The sequence below is a fragment of the Dasypus novemcinctus genome, chromosome 17, assembly GCF_030445035.2.
Source record: "Dasypus novemcinctus isolate mDasNov1 chromosome 17, mDasNov1.1.hap2, whole genome shotgun sequence".
Lineage (NCBI taxonomy): Eukaryota > Metazoa > Chordata > Mammalia > Cingulata > Dasypodidae > Dasypus > Dasypus novemcinctus.
Window position 1 is genome coordinate 14,121,306 of NC_080689.1, and position 19,286 is coordinate 14,140,591.

Genomic DNA, 19,286 nt, shown 5'->3' on the forward strand with positions numbered 1-19,286 from the left:
TGTACACTTTCATATGAATATACAGTAATTTCCAAGGGGAAATAAATGAAATAAAATCACTCTATAGACAAATAAAAATTTGAGGATTTCTCAAGAATGACAACAAAAATGAAAAATGTAAATTGTTTTTCTAGGTGTGGATATAGCTATTGAAATGCCTTCACCACAAATATTAAAAACTCACCTTCCTTCACACCTAATACCACCATCCATCTGGAAACAGAAGTGCAAGGTAAAAAGAACTGGCTTTTCAAAATACTCTAAGCTTTGTGATATAAATTATGTAACAGAAAATATCTCTCAATGGGACATATCTGTTATTTTTCTTAGACTTTAGGTACTTAAAATAAAGGATTGCATCAGGTGGAATCTTTGGACAGCTATGTTTCCTAACATTCTCTTTCCTTTGATCCTAATTCCTTGGTCAAATCTTCCAAAATATGGTCTGTTATGTAGCAAATAAGTGTGTATGAAGTATAGCTGGGGTAGAAGGAAGAAAGAATATGTTCCTGTGTAAACACAAGTTTTTAAAAAACCTTATTGATGGCAGAGGAGGAAGGTCCAGGAATCAGTCCCTTCACCAGAAAAACTAATTAAACAGGTAGGAACTGTCTAAATGAAAAAAAAAAAAAAACAAAGTTTTTGCTTAGCTATGGTAAATTATAAGAGGATATTCTAATGGCCTCAAAAATAAATGTGTAGGGAGAGGCGGGGCAAGATGGCATCTGAGTGAGTGCAGCTCATAATCTCTCCTGCAAAGAAGCAGCTGAGTAGGGTTGGAATCTTGTCTGATCAGGTTGTTTTGGGGGCTTGCAAGTCAGGAGGTGTCTGGATGTCAATTTGGAGAGACTGTGACAGAAGTAGTGCTTGCTAAAGGTAGAATTGCAAGTTTCTAGCACAGAGGTCAGAAGCTGTGGACCCTCCACACTGGGGCTGGTGGCTGCAGTGTTCCCTGAAAATTGTCAGTTGTGTGGCAGAGTTCCCAAAGACCATGTTCCCCAGATACGTGGTCCCCAGGGCGGTATCCCCTAAGCCCTCATAGCCCATGTTCCACAGACCCACATACCTTGATTGTGCACTATCCCAGACTTCCTTTCCTGAATTCAGCACTCCCTGAGGTCCAGAATTACCCTAGCCCTCCGGTCTTGGATGGACTCCATGAGTGCAAGGGATTTGGTGAGAGGTGCAGTGGGGCCAAACGAGTGCATGTTCAATTTTCTGGTCCCCCCCCCTTTTTTTTTTTGAACTTGGAGGAGCATACCAGCTGGCTTGGGGAGAGCCTGGGAAGAAAGGAGAGGCAAATCTGCTGAGAAAACCCAATTTACCTAAATGCCTTGTGATAGGAAACTTGGTCTGAGAGAAGGTGGAGTCAAAAAATCAACTAGTCTCCCTGTAGCACACCTAAGGGAGATGGACTATAGGACCTGCTTTCCAAGCTACCAATAGCATATTTGGAGTTCCTGGTGAGTTGTGGGTGCTCTCTCTCTGGAAATAGTCATTGCTTTCTGTGCTGATCTGGTTCAACAAGTACCCACTTTAATTCCCTACCGGACCCCTCATGCAGCTTTCCAGCTGCCCTGAGAGAGAGGGAAGTGAGGAAGGGAGAAAGGGGGAACATCAGATTCCTAAGCATTTTATTTAACTGCAGAGAGGATTCCTTGTTTGAAACTTTGTATGGACTTTTTTGTTGGATTGTCTTCTTGTTTTTCCTTCCTCTTTACACCCCCAAGTCCCTTTTTTCTTATCTTTTCTTTTTCTTGCTTCCACCCCCTTTTTGTCCTCCCCCCCCTTTTTTCTTTCTTTCTCTTCTTTTTTATTTTTACTTTTCATATTAGGTGCTGCAGGGAGTGCTTCACACTTGCTGTGTTTCCTCATCCTCCATTTCATCTTTCCTGTGTGTATTGATTTTGGCCACTAACACTATCCCCTTTCCTCTACATCTTTCTACCCTCCATCATTTATTGTTTCTCTTACATGCCACCTCTCTTTGTTTGGCTCCCAATTTTTCAGATATTTTATTTCTAATATCTTTGTTCTGTTTTCTGTCTTTTATTCACCCTTTATATTATTGTCCTTTTTTTTCTTTCCCTCTCTCCTGAACACACTGGCCTTTTAATTTATACAATATTCCTCCCCAAATTCACTTAACTGTCTCATTATAGGTATTCTACTTTACTTACTCTTATAATACTACACAGCTTACATGAGTGTAATATCCATTCTCCTAGATCTCACATGGTTCCTTTGTTAACATTTACTAATAATACTACTATTATACATTTTCTTTTCTTTTCTTACTCATTTTGCTTTCTCTGGCCCTAATATTTTCCTTCAAGTGAACTTAGCCAACAACAAGGAAATACAATAAGAAGAACAAAGTGACAAAGAAAAGACTTAACATGCATGCAAAAACAACAACTAATTAAACCCCAAAACTAGACAAAGAAGCTAAGGAACAGATTAAACCCATCAAGATAAAATGATGACCAGACACCACCAAGGCTACAAACCAAACCAATAATCAGGAAAACATGGTCCAATCCAATGAACAAACTAAAGACCAGGAAGAAGAGCAGAACATTGAACAAGTAACTAAAGCTCTCAAAACATATATTAGTGACCAATTTGATGACATGAAGGAAGAGATTAAGAATATGAAGAAAACACTTGGAGAGAATACAGAAGAAATTGCAATCGTACCCTAAAAGATAATGGATATGATGGTGATGAAAGCACAATTCAAGAAATCAAAAATACACTCTCAGCAAATAACAGCAGGTTCTAAGAGGCAGAGGAAAGAATCAGTGATGTGGAAGACAGTACATCTGAAATTAAACAGATAGTAGAACTGATCAATAAAAAGATAGAAAAAATCCAGCAGGGACTTAGGGACCTGAATGACAATGCAAAACATGCAAACATACACCTTATAAGCATCCCAGAAGGAGAAAATAGAAAAGGGACAGAAGGGGTGTTGGAGGAAATAATGGCTTAAAACTTCCCAAGTTTATTGAGGGAGATGGATGTACATGTCCAGGAAGCACAACGCACCCCAAACACCATAAATTATCCAATGCTCAAGACAAAGAGAAAATACTAAAAGCAGCAAGAGAAAAGAGAATCATCACATACAAAGGAGGCTCCATAAGATTAAGTGTTGATTTGTCATCTGAAACCATGGAGGCAAGAAGGCAGTGCTATGACATAGTCAAGGAAATAAATAGGGAAACAGACTTTGGCCCAGTGGTTAGGGCGTCCGTCTACCATATGGGAGGTCCGCGGTTCAAACCCCGGGCCTCCTTGACCCGTGTGGAGCTGGCCATGCGCAGTGCTGATGCGCGCAAGGAGTGCTGTGCCATGCAAGGGTGTCCCCCGCGTGCGGGAGCCCCACGAGCAAGGAGTGCGCCCGTGAGGAAAGCCGCCCAGCATGAAAAGAAAGTGCAGCCTGCCCAGGAATGGCGCCGCCCACACTTCCCATGCCACTGACGACAACAGAAGTGGACAAAGAAACAAGACGCAGCAAATAGACACCAAGAACAGACAACCAGGGGAGAGGGGGAAATTAAATAAATAAATAAATCTTTAAAAAAAAAAAAAGGTAATAAATAGTCAAGAAAAAAAATTCCCAACCAAGAATACTCTACCCAGCTAATCTGGCATTCAAAAATGATGGAGAGTTCAATATATTCACAGATAAACAGAAACTAAGAGAGTATGCCAACAAGAATCCTGCCCTTCAAGAAATAATAAAGGGAATTCTGCAGGAAGAAAGAAAATAACAGGAGAGACAGGGTTGGAGGAGAGTGTAAAAGCAAATAAAAAGGCAAAAACAGGAAAAAAACAAACAAAATATGACAAACACAAATCCATAGAAATATGGCTAATATAAGTAATTTCTTGAAAGTAATAATACTGAATGTCAATGGATTGAATTCACCTATCAAGAGCCTCAGACTAGAAGATTGTGTAAGGAAATATGACCCATCTATATGCTGTCTACAAGAAACACATCTTAGACCCAGGGATTCATGGAGGTAGAAAGTGAATGGCCAGAAAACAGTCTTATAAGCAAACAATAACCAAAAAAGGGAGCAGCTATATTAATACCAGACAAAATAGACTTTAAATGCAAAACTATTGTGAGAGACAAAGATGGACTCTACATATTAGTGAAAGGGATAATCTTTCAAGAAGAAAGAACAATCATAAACATTTATGCTCCTAACAATGGCACCTCCAAATACACGAGGCAAACACTGGAAAAACTAAGTGATGGAATAGATGCAACTACAATTATATTCAAGAACTTTAACACACTACTCTCACTATTAGACAGAACATCTCAAAAGAGAATCAATAAAAAAACAAAAACTTTGAACAATATATTAGAGGAGCTGGACCAAATAGACTCATAAAGATAATTACACCCAAATACAGCAGGATATACATTGTTCTCAATTGCACAAGGGTCATTCTATAAGATAGACCACATGATAGCCATAGAAAAAGATGCAATGAATTCAGAAAGATTGAAATCATACAAAATAATTTCTCTGACTGCAGTGGAATGAAGCTGGAAATCTGTAAGGGCCAGAGACCCAGATTTGGCAACAAGATATGGAAGTTCACAACACACTCTTAGAAAAACAGTGCGTTAAGGAGGAAATCTCAAAAGAAATAACTACCTTGAAACTAATGAAAATGATAACACAACATGTCAAAACTTATGGGATGCAGCAAAAGCACTACTAAGAGGTAATTTATAGCCATAAATTCATACATCAAAAAAGAAGAAAGAGCCAAAATTGAAGAACTCCCTGCACACTTGGAGGAAATAGAAAAAAAAAACAACAACAAAGTAACCACAAAGGCAGAAGAAAGAAAGAAGTAACAAAAATCAGAGCAGAGCTAAATGAAATAGAAAATAAGAATACTCTTGAAAAAATAAACAAAACCAATAACTGGTTCCATGAGAAGATCAATAATACTGACAAACCTTTAGCTAGACTAATGAAGAAAAAAAGAGAGAAGATGCAAATACACAAAATAAGAAATGAGAAAGGAGATAGCACCACTGACCCCACAGAAATAAAGACTATCATAAGAGGATACTTTGAAAAACTATATTCCAACAAGAAGGACAATTTAGAGGAAATGGACAAATTCCTAGAAACACATAAGCAGCCTATATTGACAAAAGAAGAAATTGACAATCTCAACAAACCAATTACAAGTAAAGAGATAGAATCAGTCATTATAAACGTCCCTACTCTAGGGACAGACACTTGATAATGTATGTCCTGCCATGGCCCACTAGGTGGAATGGGAGAGAGTATAAATGACAATGTAAACCATTACCATGTGGTGCAGCAGTGCTCCAAAATGTATTCACAAAGATGAATAAATGCAATAAATGTCCCATGACAATGAAACAGGTTGTTGATTAGGGAGGAGTGGGGTGAGGGGGTGGGGGTATGTGGGGACATCTTATATTTTCTAAATGTAACATTAAAAAAAAACAAAAGAGAGAGAGAGGAAAACAAAAACTCCCAACTAAGAATAGCCATGGGCCAGATGGCTTGCAGGTGAATTCTACCAAACATTCCAGAAAGAAATAACACCAATCTTCCTTAAACTCTTCCAAAAAAATTGAATCGGAAGGAACATTGCCTAATTCATTCTATGATGACAACATTACCCTAATACCAAAGCCAAACAAAGACTCCACAAGAAAGGAAAATTACAGACCAATCTCTCTAATGAAACTAGACGTGAAAATACTCAACAAAATACTGGCTAATCATATTCAACAACACATGAAATGAATTATACGCCATGACCAAGAGGGATTTATTCTGGGTATACAAAGATGGTTCAACATAAGAAAATCAATTAATGCAATATACCATATAAACAGATTGAAGGAAAACAATCACATGATCATATCTATAGAAGCAGAAAAAGCATTTGACAAAATACAGCACACTTTCTTGATAGAAACACTACTGAAGATTGGAATAGAAAGAAACTTTCTGAACATGATAAAGGGTTTATATGAAAAACCCACAGCTAATGTCGTTTACAATGGTGAAATCCTAAAATCTTTCCCTCAAATATCAGGAACAAGAATAGGATGCCCACTATTGCCCCTTGTATTTAACATTGTCTTAGAAGCAGTTGCTTGAGCACTGAGGCAAGAACCAGATATAAAAGGCAACCAAATTAAAAGGAAGAAGTCAAAATTTCACTATTTGCAGATGACATGATCCTATACATAGAAACCCTGAGAAGTCTACAACAAAGCTTCTAGAACTTATAAAGGAGTTCAGTAAAGTTGCAGATTATAAGATCACTGTGCAAAAATCAGTAGCATTTCTGTACACCAATAATGAGCAATCTCGGGAGGAAATCAAGAAATGAACACCGTTTACAATAGTAAATAAAAAAGTCAAATCCCTAGGAATAAATTTAACTACAGATGTAAACGGCTTATACTTAGAAAACTACACAGCACTATTCAAGGATATCAAACAAGACCTAAATAAATGGAAGAATATTTCCTGTTCATGGATAGGAAGACTAAATATTATTAAGATGTCTATCCTACCAAAACTGATCTACAGATTCAAAACAATCCCAATAAAAATCAACACAGCATTCTTTAATGAACAAGAAAAACTAGCTATGAAATTTATTTGGAAAGAAGAGTCCCCAAATAGCCAAAGACATATTGAAAAAGAAAAATGAAATTGGAGGAACCACACCACCTGACTTCAAAACATACTACAAAGCTACAGTAGTGAAAACAGCATGGTATTGGCACAAAGATAGGCACACTGACCAATGGAACTGAATTGAGAGTTCTGATATAGATCCTCATGTATAGAGACTTATGATATTCGACAAGGACAAACCCACTCAAATGGGAGAGAATGGCCTCTTCAATATACGGTGCCTGGAGAACTGAATATCCATATGTAAAGGAACGAAAGAGGATTACCAATTCACACTTTATACAAAAATCAACTCAAGATGGATCAAAGACCTAAGTATAAGAACCAAGACCATAAAGACCTTGGAAAACAAGGTAGGGAAGCATCTATAGGACCTTGTAATACGAAAAGGCTGCATGAACTTCATACTCAAAGCATGAGCAGCAAAAGAACAAATAGATAAATGGGACTTCCTCAAATTTAAAGCCTTTTGCGCCTCCAAGGAGTTTGTGAAGAAAGTGAAAATAGAGCTTACACAATGGGAGAAAATATTTGGTAACCATATATCCGATAGGAGACTTATATCCTGCATATATAAAGAACTCCTATATCTCAAAAATAAAAGAACAAACAACCCATTTAAAAAAAGGGAAAAAGATTTGAACAGACACTTCTTCAAAGAAGATATACAAATGGCTAAAAAGCATTTGAAAAAATGCTCAAAATCACTAGCTTTTAGGGAAGTGCAAATCAAAACTACAATGAGATACTGTCTTACTCCCTTAAGACTGGCTGCTCTCCAAGAAACAGAAGACTATAAGTGCTGGAGAGGATGTGGAGGAATGGGAACACTCATTCATTGCTGGTGGGAATGTAGAAGGATCCAGCCATTCTGGGGGACAGTTTGGTGGTTTCTCAAAAAACTAGCTATAGATTTGCATATGTCCCAGCAATTCCACTACTGGTTATATACCCAGTAGAATTGAAAACAAGGACACAAACCAATATATGCATACCAATGTTCATAGCAGCACTATTCACTATTGCCAAAAATTGGAATCAACCCAAATGCCCATCAACAGATGAATGGATAAATGAAATGTGATATATAAATACAATGGAATACTACTCAGCTATAAGAATGAATACAATACAAACACATGTGATAACATGGATGAATCTTGAGGACCTTATGTTGAGTGAAGCAACCCAAGCATTGAAGGACAAATACTACATGACCTCTCTGATATGAAATAAGTAAACCAAGCTGTCTCAGAGAGTTAAAGACTGGATCATAGGCTTAAAGGAAATTGCGGGGTAGAGGAAGGTTGAGAGCTGACACCTACATGGGTGAAATCTATGATAAGCTGTAGGAAAATATTTGTACAGGGAAGGGTTAAAATGGGAGCATAGGGATAATTTTGGGTGGGGCTTTGTAGGCTTGAGCAGGGCTAGAGATTGGAGGATGGGTCAGATGGCCCAAGAAATTGGGGGGAGGGTGGGGGAACATTTGAACATAGGCAATTGTCAGGTATGTGGTTGAAACTATAATGTTAATAAAACTCTTTTGAAAATATAATAAGGAAGCTTGCCTGTTTAAGATGCTTAAGGCGGTGCATTTGACACAAAGCAGGCTTCTAGGGAGTGAGTTAGTGCTCATTTTGTCACAGTGGGTTACATCATTGGATAGAGATCCAGGAATGAGAGTGAAGGTATACACACATCCTGGGGAGGACTGATGTTCTCAAATAGAGGGAATTGTATCCTTCAAGAAAATTGGTGGCTCCAAATGGTTTAGGGCAGTTGAGCATGTCAAGCCCTCAACATTGTTGCAAGTATGTCTGAATATGATCCTTCAAGTAACGAAATTTGATTGTCACTGTGGGCCCTGAAGGGAAGGAGAAAGAGGTATTGAATAGATGAAATCAATGTAACTGAGGGGCAATGGGAGTGTTCCACAAGATCATGCAATGATGGATATATGACATGTTAAATTACACCAAAAATGTATAAAAGTCTGTAGGCTAAAATGTAAACCATAATGTATAAAATAACTAAAAATTTAGAAAATTGTATAGTCTAAAATATAAACCATAATGTAAACCCAAATGGAACCATATTTGAAAGCTATTATTTCAATATCTGTACATCAGTGGCAGCAAATATAATATGAACATGTAAAAAGATCATTGCTGGGGAGGGGATAAAGTGTTTGGTGTTGGATATATGGGAGTACTGTATATTGTATATATGAATTACTGTGATCTAAAACTTTTGTGAAGACAAACTTAGTAATTAGAAAAAGAAAAAGAAAAACAAAGGATGTAGACACTGTGGAAAAACTGGAAGAAATTGCCTTGCCACTGTACATACAGGGCAACACTTATTGCAGTGATGAAAGGCAAAACATCAAAAATAAAGATTTTCATTTTTTCATTTTTTGATATCCCAATTTACTTTTACTTTATTTAATTTTTCTAAAATAGTATGTATTCTATATCTAACCTTTAAGCTCATCACTATATTCCATTTTACTATTAATGGAACCTGGCAGCATATTAAGCTTCATTTTTGAAGAAGTTTTGGACCACAGAGAGGTTCAACTATGACAGGGGAGGAACATTGGTGTGGGGTGTTACTGATAGGGGGCACATGATTTGGAGGGAGTTCTCCAGGGCATGTATACAGGGAAAATAAAAATGTTTGGATATTTTCATAGTGGTTACATTTAAAAGTGACTAGGGAGGGAGTGCTGAGTTCCTAGCCAGGGGAGCTCTATCACATTCCCCCAATGAACAGCAACAATCCCCGAAGTGCAATGGCAAGGACCAATAAAGTCAGATGGTCCAACAATGAGCCCTTGATACTGATGACAATACTTATGAACCTGTGTGCCTGAAATATGAACTAGACCAAGAGCTGCAGGGTGCCTAAGAGTTATCTCCTGAGAGCCTCCATGTTGCTCAAATGTGGCCACTCTCTAAGCCAAATTCAGCATGTAAATGCATTACCTTCCCCCCAGCATGGGACATGACTCCCAGGGATGAGCCTCCCTGGTGCTGAGGAATTTCAACCAAGCACCAGCTGATGATGTAACTAGAAAAAGGTTTTGAATAAAAGGGTCAACTCAGACCAGCAGAATATCTCATCCTACATGTAATATCAGGTATTAAAAACTGACTTTTGACCTTGAATAAAGGGGAAAATGGACAGGACAAATGAGTTTGTATGGCTATGAGTCTCCAAAAAAGAGTCAGAAGGTCATCAGAGGGGTCACACTTATGCACGCCTCATCAGGGTCCTAGAGACAGCCAAAGTAGATATAAGCCCAGGTACTGGTTCTCCTGAGGGCTACATAGACTCACAGGTTCTATGGTCATGGCAGATGGCTCTAGAGTTCAGTGCCATGTCAGTTGGCCCTACTTTGGGTTTTGTGTTCCTGAGTGTGATGGAGTTGGACTCAGATGTGACCTTTCTACACATGCCTCTTCTGTTACTTTTACACAACCTGTGGTTGGCGCTGGAGTTGGTGTCTAGTCAGGAGAGCTGAATCTCTGGACTGTCCATGTGACAGCCAGGCCCTGAGCCTCAGCCTATTTGCAACTCCTACCCTCTGGTCTATTGGATTTACACTGGCCAGCTAAGACAGAGGTGAAGAAGGTCAACCACCACACCAGGAAGTCAAGAGTGCCCACAACTGCAAGCAGGAGAATATTGCATCCATTATCCATGTGGAATCTAAGCTCCTCTCGATATTGAGGTGGAGTGGACATAACTATGCCAGGCTCCATAGTATGGAGGAATTGAGTATGGATTAGAGTGGACTTACTGATATTCTACTACAAAACTGTTGCAATTAGTAATGGAAGAAATTGTAGCATTGGTGTGGAGAAAGTGGTCATGGTAGCTGCTGAGGGTAGGGAGAGGGAAGAAGAGATATGATGTGGGGGCATTTTCAGGACTTGGAGTTGTCCTGGGTGGTACTGCAGGGACAGATGCTGACATTGTATGTCCTGCCATGGCCCACTGGGTGGACTGTGGGAGAGTATAAACTACAAGGTAGACGACTATCTATGTGTTGCAGCAGTGCTCCAAACTGTATTCACCAAATACAATGCATGCCCCACAATGATGAAAGAGGCTGTTGAAGTGGGAGGAGTGGGGTGAGGGGTTGGGGGGTAAATGGGAGCCTCATTTTTTTAATGTAACATTTTAAAAAATAAAGAGAAAAAAAATGTGTAGGATCTGCTTCTCCTTAGGCTTCCATACTTGCATTATCTACTCAAATGACCAAGGTAAAAACTTGACATCATTAATTATTTTGCCTGCATATTTGATCTCTCACAAAGTCCAATTAATTCCATAACATCTTTCTAATCTGTCCAGCACACATCACAACCACCTGAATCCACTCTTCTCTTGCCTAACAACTTCTCTGCCTGCCTTTCATCTTTCTAAAACACAGATCTGACTAAGGCACTTCTCTACTTTAAATATTTATAAAGATAGATTAATGATGAAGTCCAAATTCTCTGTATGACTTTTCAAGACCTTGGACTCTGGACTTTGCTTCAGGTCCAGCCCAATTTCTTCATGCTCCCCCATTTGTGTAACAGTCATCCTGAAAATCTGTCCGGTCCTTGAACACACAGTGCTTTCTCACACACTGAACCATTTCACATGCTGTTCCAAAAGACTCAAAAATTCTCTTCCCCACCCATCTTTATCTGGCTAATATCCTTGTTATTCTTTAGAACACCTACTTTGAGAAACTTCCCCTGACAACACATGGCTGGATATGTTTTGTGTATACACATAGGCATAAGTGTGGTATATTTGTCCCATCATTGTATTCAACACTGTATTGTGATTTTCTCTTTTCTTGCTTCTCTGATATATTGTGAGCTTTCTGAAAGAACAGACTAGGTCGTTCAATTTTATGTTCTCAGAAATGTGTGGCATATAATAAGGGCTTACTAAATATTAGTTGGATTGATGATCATCAGTTCTCAACCAGAAGATTGCCATGCTACTTTCTACCTTTTTCCTGGATTCACAGAGAGAAGCCAAGAGTAATCCAAGTATTTATATATAATCCTCAGTAAAATCTCTTGGGTATATCAATGCATTATACTTGCATTGGTCTCAGTGTCCTAATTTCTCTTTTCCAGACATGATCCCACTATATATTAGTGGGAAAGTCACTCAAATTCTCTAACTCTCAGAACTTTATTAAAGGAAGATACTACTCCTCTTACTACCTAACCCTAACGTTTATGGGAGTCAAATAAGACAGCATATGAGTGAATAGGCTTTCTCAATCCCTCATTTACCTCAGTTTTGAAGCTGGAAAATTTCTACTCACCCATCAAGATGAAGCTGAGACTTGTTGTTTCATGGTATCTTTCTTCAATGCCCAGGAATGCTCTATCTCTTCTTCATATTATGACCATTTAGAGATTAGATCATATTTCAATCATTATTTACCTTGGTCAAGTTTTTACCTTGGTCATTTGGGTAGATTTTAGGATTGTCCTAAAATTATATTCATCTTCCTATATAAGTTATGACCACTCCAACAGCATAAGCACTCTCATTTATCTTTGTATCTTCCAGGTCCAACAGATTAGACGTTCAAAGAGGGGGCTCAGTTTGATCAATAAAATTTATAAAATACTACATACTTATAATGAAGTTTTCATTGTATTGGAAAACTCTTCTGCAATATTTTTTTCTCAGTTTTATTTTTCTTTCTCTGGATTCCTGCCCTCTCCTTGATTTTAGGTTATCTATGTTGCCAGAAATGCCAAGGATTGCCTTGTATCTTACTACCACTTTCATAGGATGACCTCATTATTGCCTGACCCTCAAAGCTGGGAGGAATTTTGTGAGGATTCATGTTTGGGAAACGTGAGTACAAATTGATTTTCTGATACTCTGTCTTTCAGGAGGTTCTATTAATAACAGTAAGAACAGCCTCTAGAATTCTGGTGGAGTGTGGTAACAAATGCCACTCTGAGGGACCAGGTCTTGTCTTACCCCACAGGACTTAGGAAGCTGGGTAAAAGAGAGTCTTTCCAAAATTGGATACAAATGTAAATGAGGTCATATACATGTGTGATAAGAGCAAGTGGGGGAAGGGAAAATTCCTGAAGTCCTGGAGTTGAGCTTTCAAACTCAATTTCAAGAATAATAAGAGGAGACATATTTCATACAGGAAAACCTGGGGCAGTGGGAAGGTGACTTTGTGTTAGTTTGGTCCAAGCATATTATCAGGCTGCAGGGGCTACTGTGTATAGACATAAAAGTCATGTTCTGCACAACCACAGAAGGTACCATTCCCATTGAACACAATGCCAAAGGCATTCTCTGAGGTTTGCAACTGGTATTTATCTACAGCTGTTCAACTAGAGCAATTTCAGTATTCCCTAGCAGAGTCTTCAAATTCAAACTAACACTTAGGGCCCCTTGTCCTCAACACTAATGAGATCACATCTGGACAGTTTAGGACAGCAGTGAGCACTTTAGGGACACATATTTCAAGAAAGCAATGGCCAAAATTGACCAGGAGTCAAATTAGACTAGTAAGGATCTCAGAACCTTAACAGGAAAAGAATTAAGCAAGGAAACAGCTATGTTTAGACAGAAGAATAGACTGGAGGCTTATGGGGATTGCTGGAGGATGGAGAGTATTGATGTGGACACAAGATTACAATATTTCATTGTAGCTTCAGTGGGAAGAACTCAGACAAATGGATGAAAGTTTCATAGTGTCTGTCCCATATAATGACTATCTCTCAAATAATTAGAGCTTCCATAATGAAATGACTGCTTTGTAATGTTGAGAGCTCCCATTTCTTGGGCACTATGACTGTCCCTGGGCAAGCACATGTCAGGGTTTAGGGCAAAAAAAGGTTGACTCCAAGTAGGAATTAGGACTAGAGGACCCAAAATAGCTCTTCCCATTCCAAGAGCAAATGGAGAGGGCAGAGACAAAATATACATTCCAAAAAATCAGAGTCCCTACTGATAACCTATTTACTTAATTAAATTTAATTAAATTCCCAAATCAAAAAAAGTATTCTACATTGCCCCCATGAATTCATTATAACCAATCCTGACCAGCATTCATATTCTCTTCAGAAACCCAAAAAGATCAAAATGAAATGACATCTTCAACACAATTTAAATAAAAACAGGAATCCTTGGAAAAGCCAATTAAAAATCCATCAAATCTGAATATATTTCATGCCGTGGGATTTTAAAAAATTCTATTATTATTCAGGGTAAAAAAAGTCCATCAAGCATGGTGCTCAAGGGAGGTAACTGTCAGAAAAACTTCTCTAGAAGTAAATAGATGGAAAAAGAGAGACAGGTGACTATAAGGAAAATCACAGATCTAGATAAAACTCCAACTGAATGGATTTCACAATAATTGTGCAGGAAATTTTTATGAGGAGGCACGGTAGGTGGAAGCATGGGAAGGAGAAGGAACCAAGGCATTTGTTATGACTCAGTCCTACTTTATTTTATTTTTTCAAGAGTGAAAGGAAGGTTTTATTACAGAGCTAAGCAAGTGTCCAACTCAAGGGGGGAGTGCAGGTTTTCTCAGAGTTGAAAAAATAACATAGTCTCAAGTCCTATGTTAACAGGGTTAAAGTCCGCTGAAAAAAAATACATCTCTGCTAATGTCAATTCAGAAGAGAAAATTTTACCCACCTGCCAATTTGTTCTGTGGACTTTCCACCTCTGGACAAATTTCATGTCCACTTTATGCAATGAGTAAACACTCAATAAAGATTACTGCTGTTTCTGTAATTACTGACCAGAACTAAAATCCGTTCTAGTCTATCAGGGACACTGAAATAGCACTGGAATGAATTGAAAATATGATACTGGCTAATTCAGGTTCCCACGCATTTCTTTACCACCTGCTTCAGAGACAATCAACCTACCTTTACCAGGAAGAAAAGGCCCTTAAGTGGAAATTAAAAGTCCTCCTCAATGGTACCTCTCTGAGGATACCATTCTTATAGGCACTGGCAAGATGCAGAGCACAGCTGTGAGGTGAGACCAGCAGGAGGACTCTAGCCCCAAGACTAAGCTACCTGAGTCAGTAATTGAACCAGGAACAGGTGAGTTACTTAATCACCTAGAGGCTTAAGGTGAGTCCCAAGAAATAGTCTATGTGGGCAAAGTCATGTATACTAAATACATATTATAAATCTCTTTTTTTAACCTATAGAGATGGCTACAGCCGAATAACAGCTAAGGAAGACTATTTTGAATGCATGATAACTTATTTGAATGCTTTGGGTTTGGCCCTTGCATTGAACAGTAATAGTGTTCTTAACTCCTGCAGTGGCTTATGGCTCCTGGTATGACCACGTGAAAGGATGGTGGGATGCAAAGGACAAGCACCATATCCTCTATGTCTTCTATGAAGATATAAAAAAGGTGAGGGGAAACTTTAGGTTGTATATATGTTACTAGGATTTTTTAAAAATTTTTAAAGATAAATGGTACTGAAGTGTTGTTGGGTCAGAACGCAGCAAAGATTCCTGACAATCACATCCTAGACAATAAACTTTCTTTTTCTTTTAAATATGACAAGCTTCTCTTTCTTTCCCTTCTTTATAATAATGACATTTACCTCTATGGTCAGAATCCAAAATGCACAATCCACAAGGTGTTGGAATTCTTGGAGAAAACTTTGCCAGAGGAAAGTATAAATAAGATCGTCTACCATACCTCATTTGATGTAATGAAGGAAAATCCCATGGCCAACCAAACTTCTTTACCTTCCTACATATATGATGACACCATCTCAAAATTCTTGAGGAAAGGTTGGTAACACCTCTTTTATTTAATTCTAAAATGTATTCTGTCCCCTAAGTCAAAATAATTTTGAACTTAATTTTGAGGAAGAAGCAATGTACTTCAGTCAGATTGAGATGCTCTACTCCCTTCTCCTTGCCTGCTTGGTGAAATCCCGAGCCTATGGTTCTTAAATGTGGATGTGCACAGAATCACCTTGAGGACTTGCTAAAACACAGGTTGCAGGGCCCTACCTCCAGAGCAGGGGTTCTTAACAAGGGGTATATGAGCTTTAATTTACATTAAAAAAAAAACATTATTCTTGTGGGATGGTGTTGGTGCAGGTGTGATATATTTTTATACACAATAGTGAGGACTGAGAGGTCTGTGGTTTTCACTGGACTAGCACAGGGATCTGTGGAACAAAAAAGATTAAGAAACCCTGCTCTGGAGGTTCTCATTCAGAAGGTCTGTATGGGCTAGAGAATTTACCTTTCTAGCAAGTTCCCAGGTGGTGCTGATGCTGCTGGTCACTTTGAGAACCACAGTACTATGCAAATATGAAAATCCAACTTATGCATGGTCTTCTCCCTGCAGTCTCTTATGGCTTCTGAGCAGCCTTTTTCACTTTCTCCTCTGCTTCATCACTATATGTTCAGAGATCTACTTCATCAGTTAGTTATTTAGCATTTATTTATTTTCATTGTCTCTACATGAAACCATGGATTGCTCAGAAAAGAGTATCATGTTGGGCTATGTTCCATTTTCTTCCACTAGTACCTAGCACAGTACCTCATACATGACAGGAACTCAATAAATGCCTGTTGAGTGAGTGAACGAATTATTAGATGAATGAGACATTATTTCTGTCCTCAAGAAATTGACATCTAGATAGAAAAATAAATGTATAAAGTTAATTATAATAGAGTGAAGTGGGGATTACACTACTGGGTCCCAAATACTGCTTCACTTGATTGGCTCAAAATCACCTGAAAGCCTTTAAAAACCCAGAATCTCTGACCCCGTTCCTGAAGAGTCTGATTCATTTAGTTCAGGGTTAGAACATAGAATTCTACAATACCAAGCTCTTTGGGTTAATCTGCTGTACAGGGGGTGGGGGATGGAATAAAGTACACTGTAAATAAAGTGCTAGAGGAAATATAAGGTAAAGCATAATTAGTTGATTAATCCTGCGTCGTTAGACAGCCAAGGTACAAGTGTTCTCAGATCACTATTATATAAATGCCACTTGTGAGGAATGAAGTGTCTTTTATGTAATTTCACCCACAAGAAACATTTACTCAAATCAGTTAACTGCTACCTTGTAAACATTTCACCGCCCCTGAGAAAATGGCACAGGAACCAGTTGTGGACTTGGTGTTAGGTGGCATAATGGCCCAAGAATAGGCAGGAATTGCAAAAAATACAGCCCAAGTGGGGCACCCCTCTGAAATTTGAAGCAGGTAGCATGAGACACAGGTACAATGTGCTCTGTGGTCGGAAGGTCAGGCTAAGTGATGGTCCATCACATGAATTTCTTTCTTGTCCTTCAAGGGATGCCTGCAGATTGGAAGAACCATTTTACTGTGACCATGAATGAGAAATTTGATGAGCACTATAAGAAGAAGATGGCAGGGACCACTCTGACCTTCTGCACAGAGATATGAGGGGAAAATGAGGGGGGGGGGGGGGGGACACAGAGAAAATGCCAAATACCTTGCCTTTATTATACTGGGCAGGGAGATTCAGACTGAATCTAAAGTTTATAATCATTCAATCTCTCTCCCAGAGGCCTGCTAGTCTGCTATAGTACTAAAATGTAATTTTAAATGTTGATTAAGCTGTTCTCCAGTAAATATGAAAAGTAGAGAGCAGTGGCTGGGATCATAGGAATTCTTTAAAATATGGGTGGCTTTTTCTGTGCACAATAAATATAGTAAGAACAAACTATTTGTATGCTGCAATCACGTATGTAATCTAACCTGGACTTCACAACAATTAAGCAGCAGGTGTTATAAAGCTCATTGTTAAGAGAAAAGGCAATACATATGCATGGTGCTTTTACCACTAAGCTCCCTACAGGTGGTATTTACATATAAAAATATTAGCTTGCAATAGAAGAGCTGATACACAGTTTTCAGAATCATACAAATTGGCTACATTTATAAGCACATGTAAATAAAATGCCTCTGAAATAAAAAGTAAATCAATGGGAAAGGAAGCTCACTTTTATAAAATTTTATTTGCATCTAGTTTTTAAGTGCATGAGTTCCAATTCAGAAGATCATGCTGTGACTACCCCTGAAAAATCTCTCCATAATATAAATAATCACCCTTTAATTTATCTTATCTGTAAACTGAGATTTGGGATGAAAGCATGTGACCATGCATTGCCATTTCTCTTCATAATGAGTTTCCTTTGTGTCACGCTAACAGTAAATATCTCAGATTTATTATGAATTTAGTGATTTAGCTATGCTCCATTTAAGAGCTGACTGTTTATATGACCGTGTAAAACTGTCTTCCTTGAGAATGGGCTCATGAGGCTCAGTGCCAGGGGTGGATGACGTTTGGGTTGAGGGTCTCAGAAAGGCAACCAGCCCACTGGAGACAAGGGGGCACCCATAGTTCACCTCTTTCAGAAAGAAGCCCTTCCCCTAAAGTACAAGGAAAGCATGAGAAGACAGGAATTGAAAGTTTCAAATTCAAAAATAAAATTAGAGGGACCCAAAAAGTCTTTTCAGGTACTGTCTCAAAAGGTAATCAGAAACAATATACAGAGATCATAATGCAAAGAACCAGCTAAGTCCCTGTGTTTGTGATCACTGTGCCACCTGAGTCTCTGTATTAGTAAAGCAGTGTTAAATTTTTGTACTGAGGCAAAAGGGAACTGGGAGGATACATCTTCTTCTCTAGCAAATTTTGGGAGGGAAACCAAACTTGAAGTTATAAAGTGGGTAATGACATATAAAGTGGATAAGACAAGTAAGCAGTTAGGTTCCTAGGACCTGCTCTTGAGAGGAAGAGAAAATGAGGATAGGGAGTCCAAATCAGCTGGGAAGTGGCCCTGCAGAGGGAGGAGGACTTGTGAGGGTTCCCCGTGGCCCTCACCCCACTGTCTCCGTTCCATCCTATGATCCATTTACATGAAATAAAAACGTTAAACTCTGTCTGTGATCAGGGGACGTTTCCACTATTACTCCTTAAAGGCGCTGTAAGAATAAGAGATTCAATGAACACCACTCGATTGTGAATGCACTTAAAGCTGGGACATAAGACTGGGACATTTTGAAATCTGAGAAGTAAGAAGACATAATGAAGCAAAAGCTCTGTTGACTGAGGCACTGTCCAAGCCCAAAATTAGCCCTCAGGAGTGGAGGAAGAAGACCAAAGGAAAAGTGGACCCTATTTGCCTGCCCAGCCCAGCACTTATTCCGTATTAATTGAAAATCAGTGGAATTATATAAATAAAGGCTTTCTGCATCACCCTTTAGACTCCTTGAGTGTTGAAGATGACCTAGTTTTATAATATTAACATAGTCTATATTATATGTATATGTATTGCATTATTGTTTGGGGAGTAGTCGCTATAATTTGGAAACAATGTGTCTATAAAAAGAGTTAATTGTCAAACATCTCTGGCAATTTTTATATTTATCTTTATTAGTTTTACCCTGAATGCACACAAGGTGTTCTGGATCAGAGACAGATTTCTTAATTCCCTTACTATAATTATAACATGTGTTCACCACTCTC

At 38.5% G+C, this 19,286-nt stretch overlaps 1 protein-coding gene across 1 annotated transcript in view; it reads left to right on the plus strand.

Moving 5' to 3' along the window:
• Window positions 1-19,018, plus strand: part of LOC101433009 (sulfotransferase 1C3-like) — a 29,811-nt gene extending 10,793 nt beyond the window's left edge. Inside the window, exons 4-8 of the mRNA XM_012519615.3 lie at window positions 135-232; window positions 12,498-12,600; window positions 15,052-15,170; window positions 15,379-15,559; window positions 17,085-19,018. Coding sequence (XP_012375069.2) covers window positions 135-232; window positions 12,498-12,600; window positions 15,052-15,170; window positions 15,379-15,559; window positions 17,085-17,197 — 614 coding nt within the window. The 3' untranslated portion in view covers window positions 17,198-19,018. The remainder of the gene's footprint in view (window positions 1-134; window positions 233-12,497; window positions 12,601-15,051; window positions 15,171-15,378; window positions 15,560-17,084) is intronic.
• Window positions 19,019-19,286: the final 268 nt, after the last annotated feature.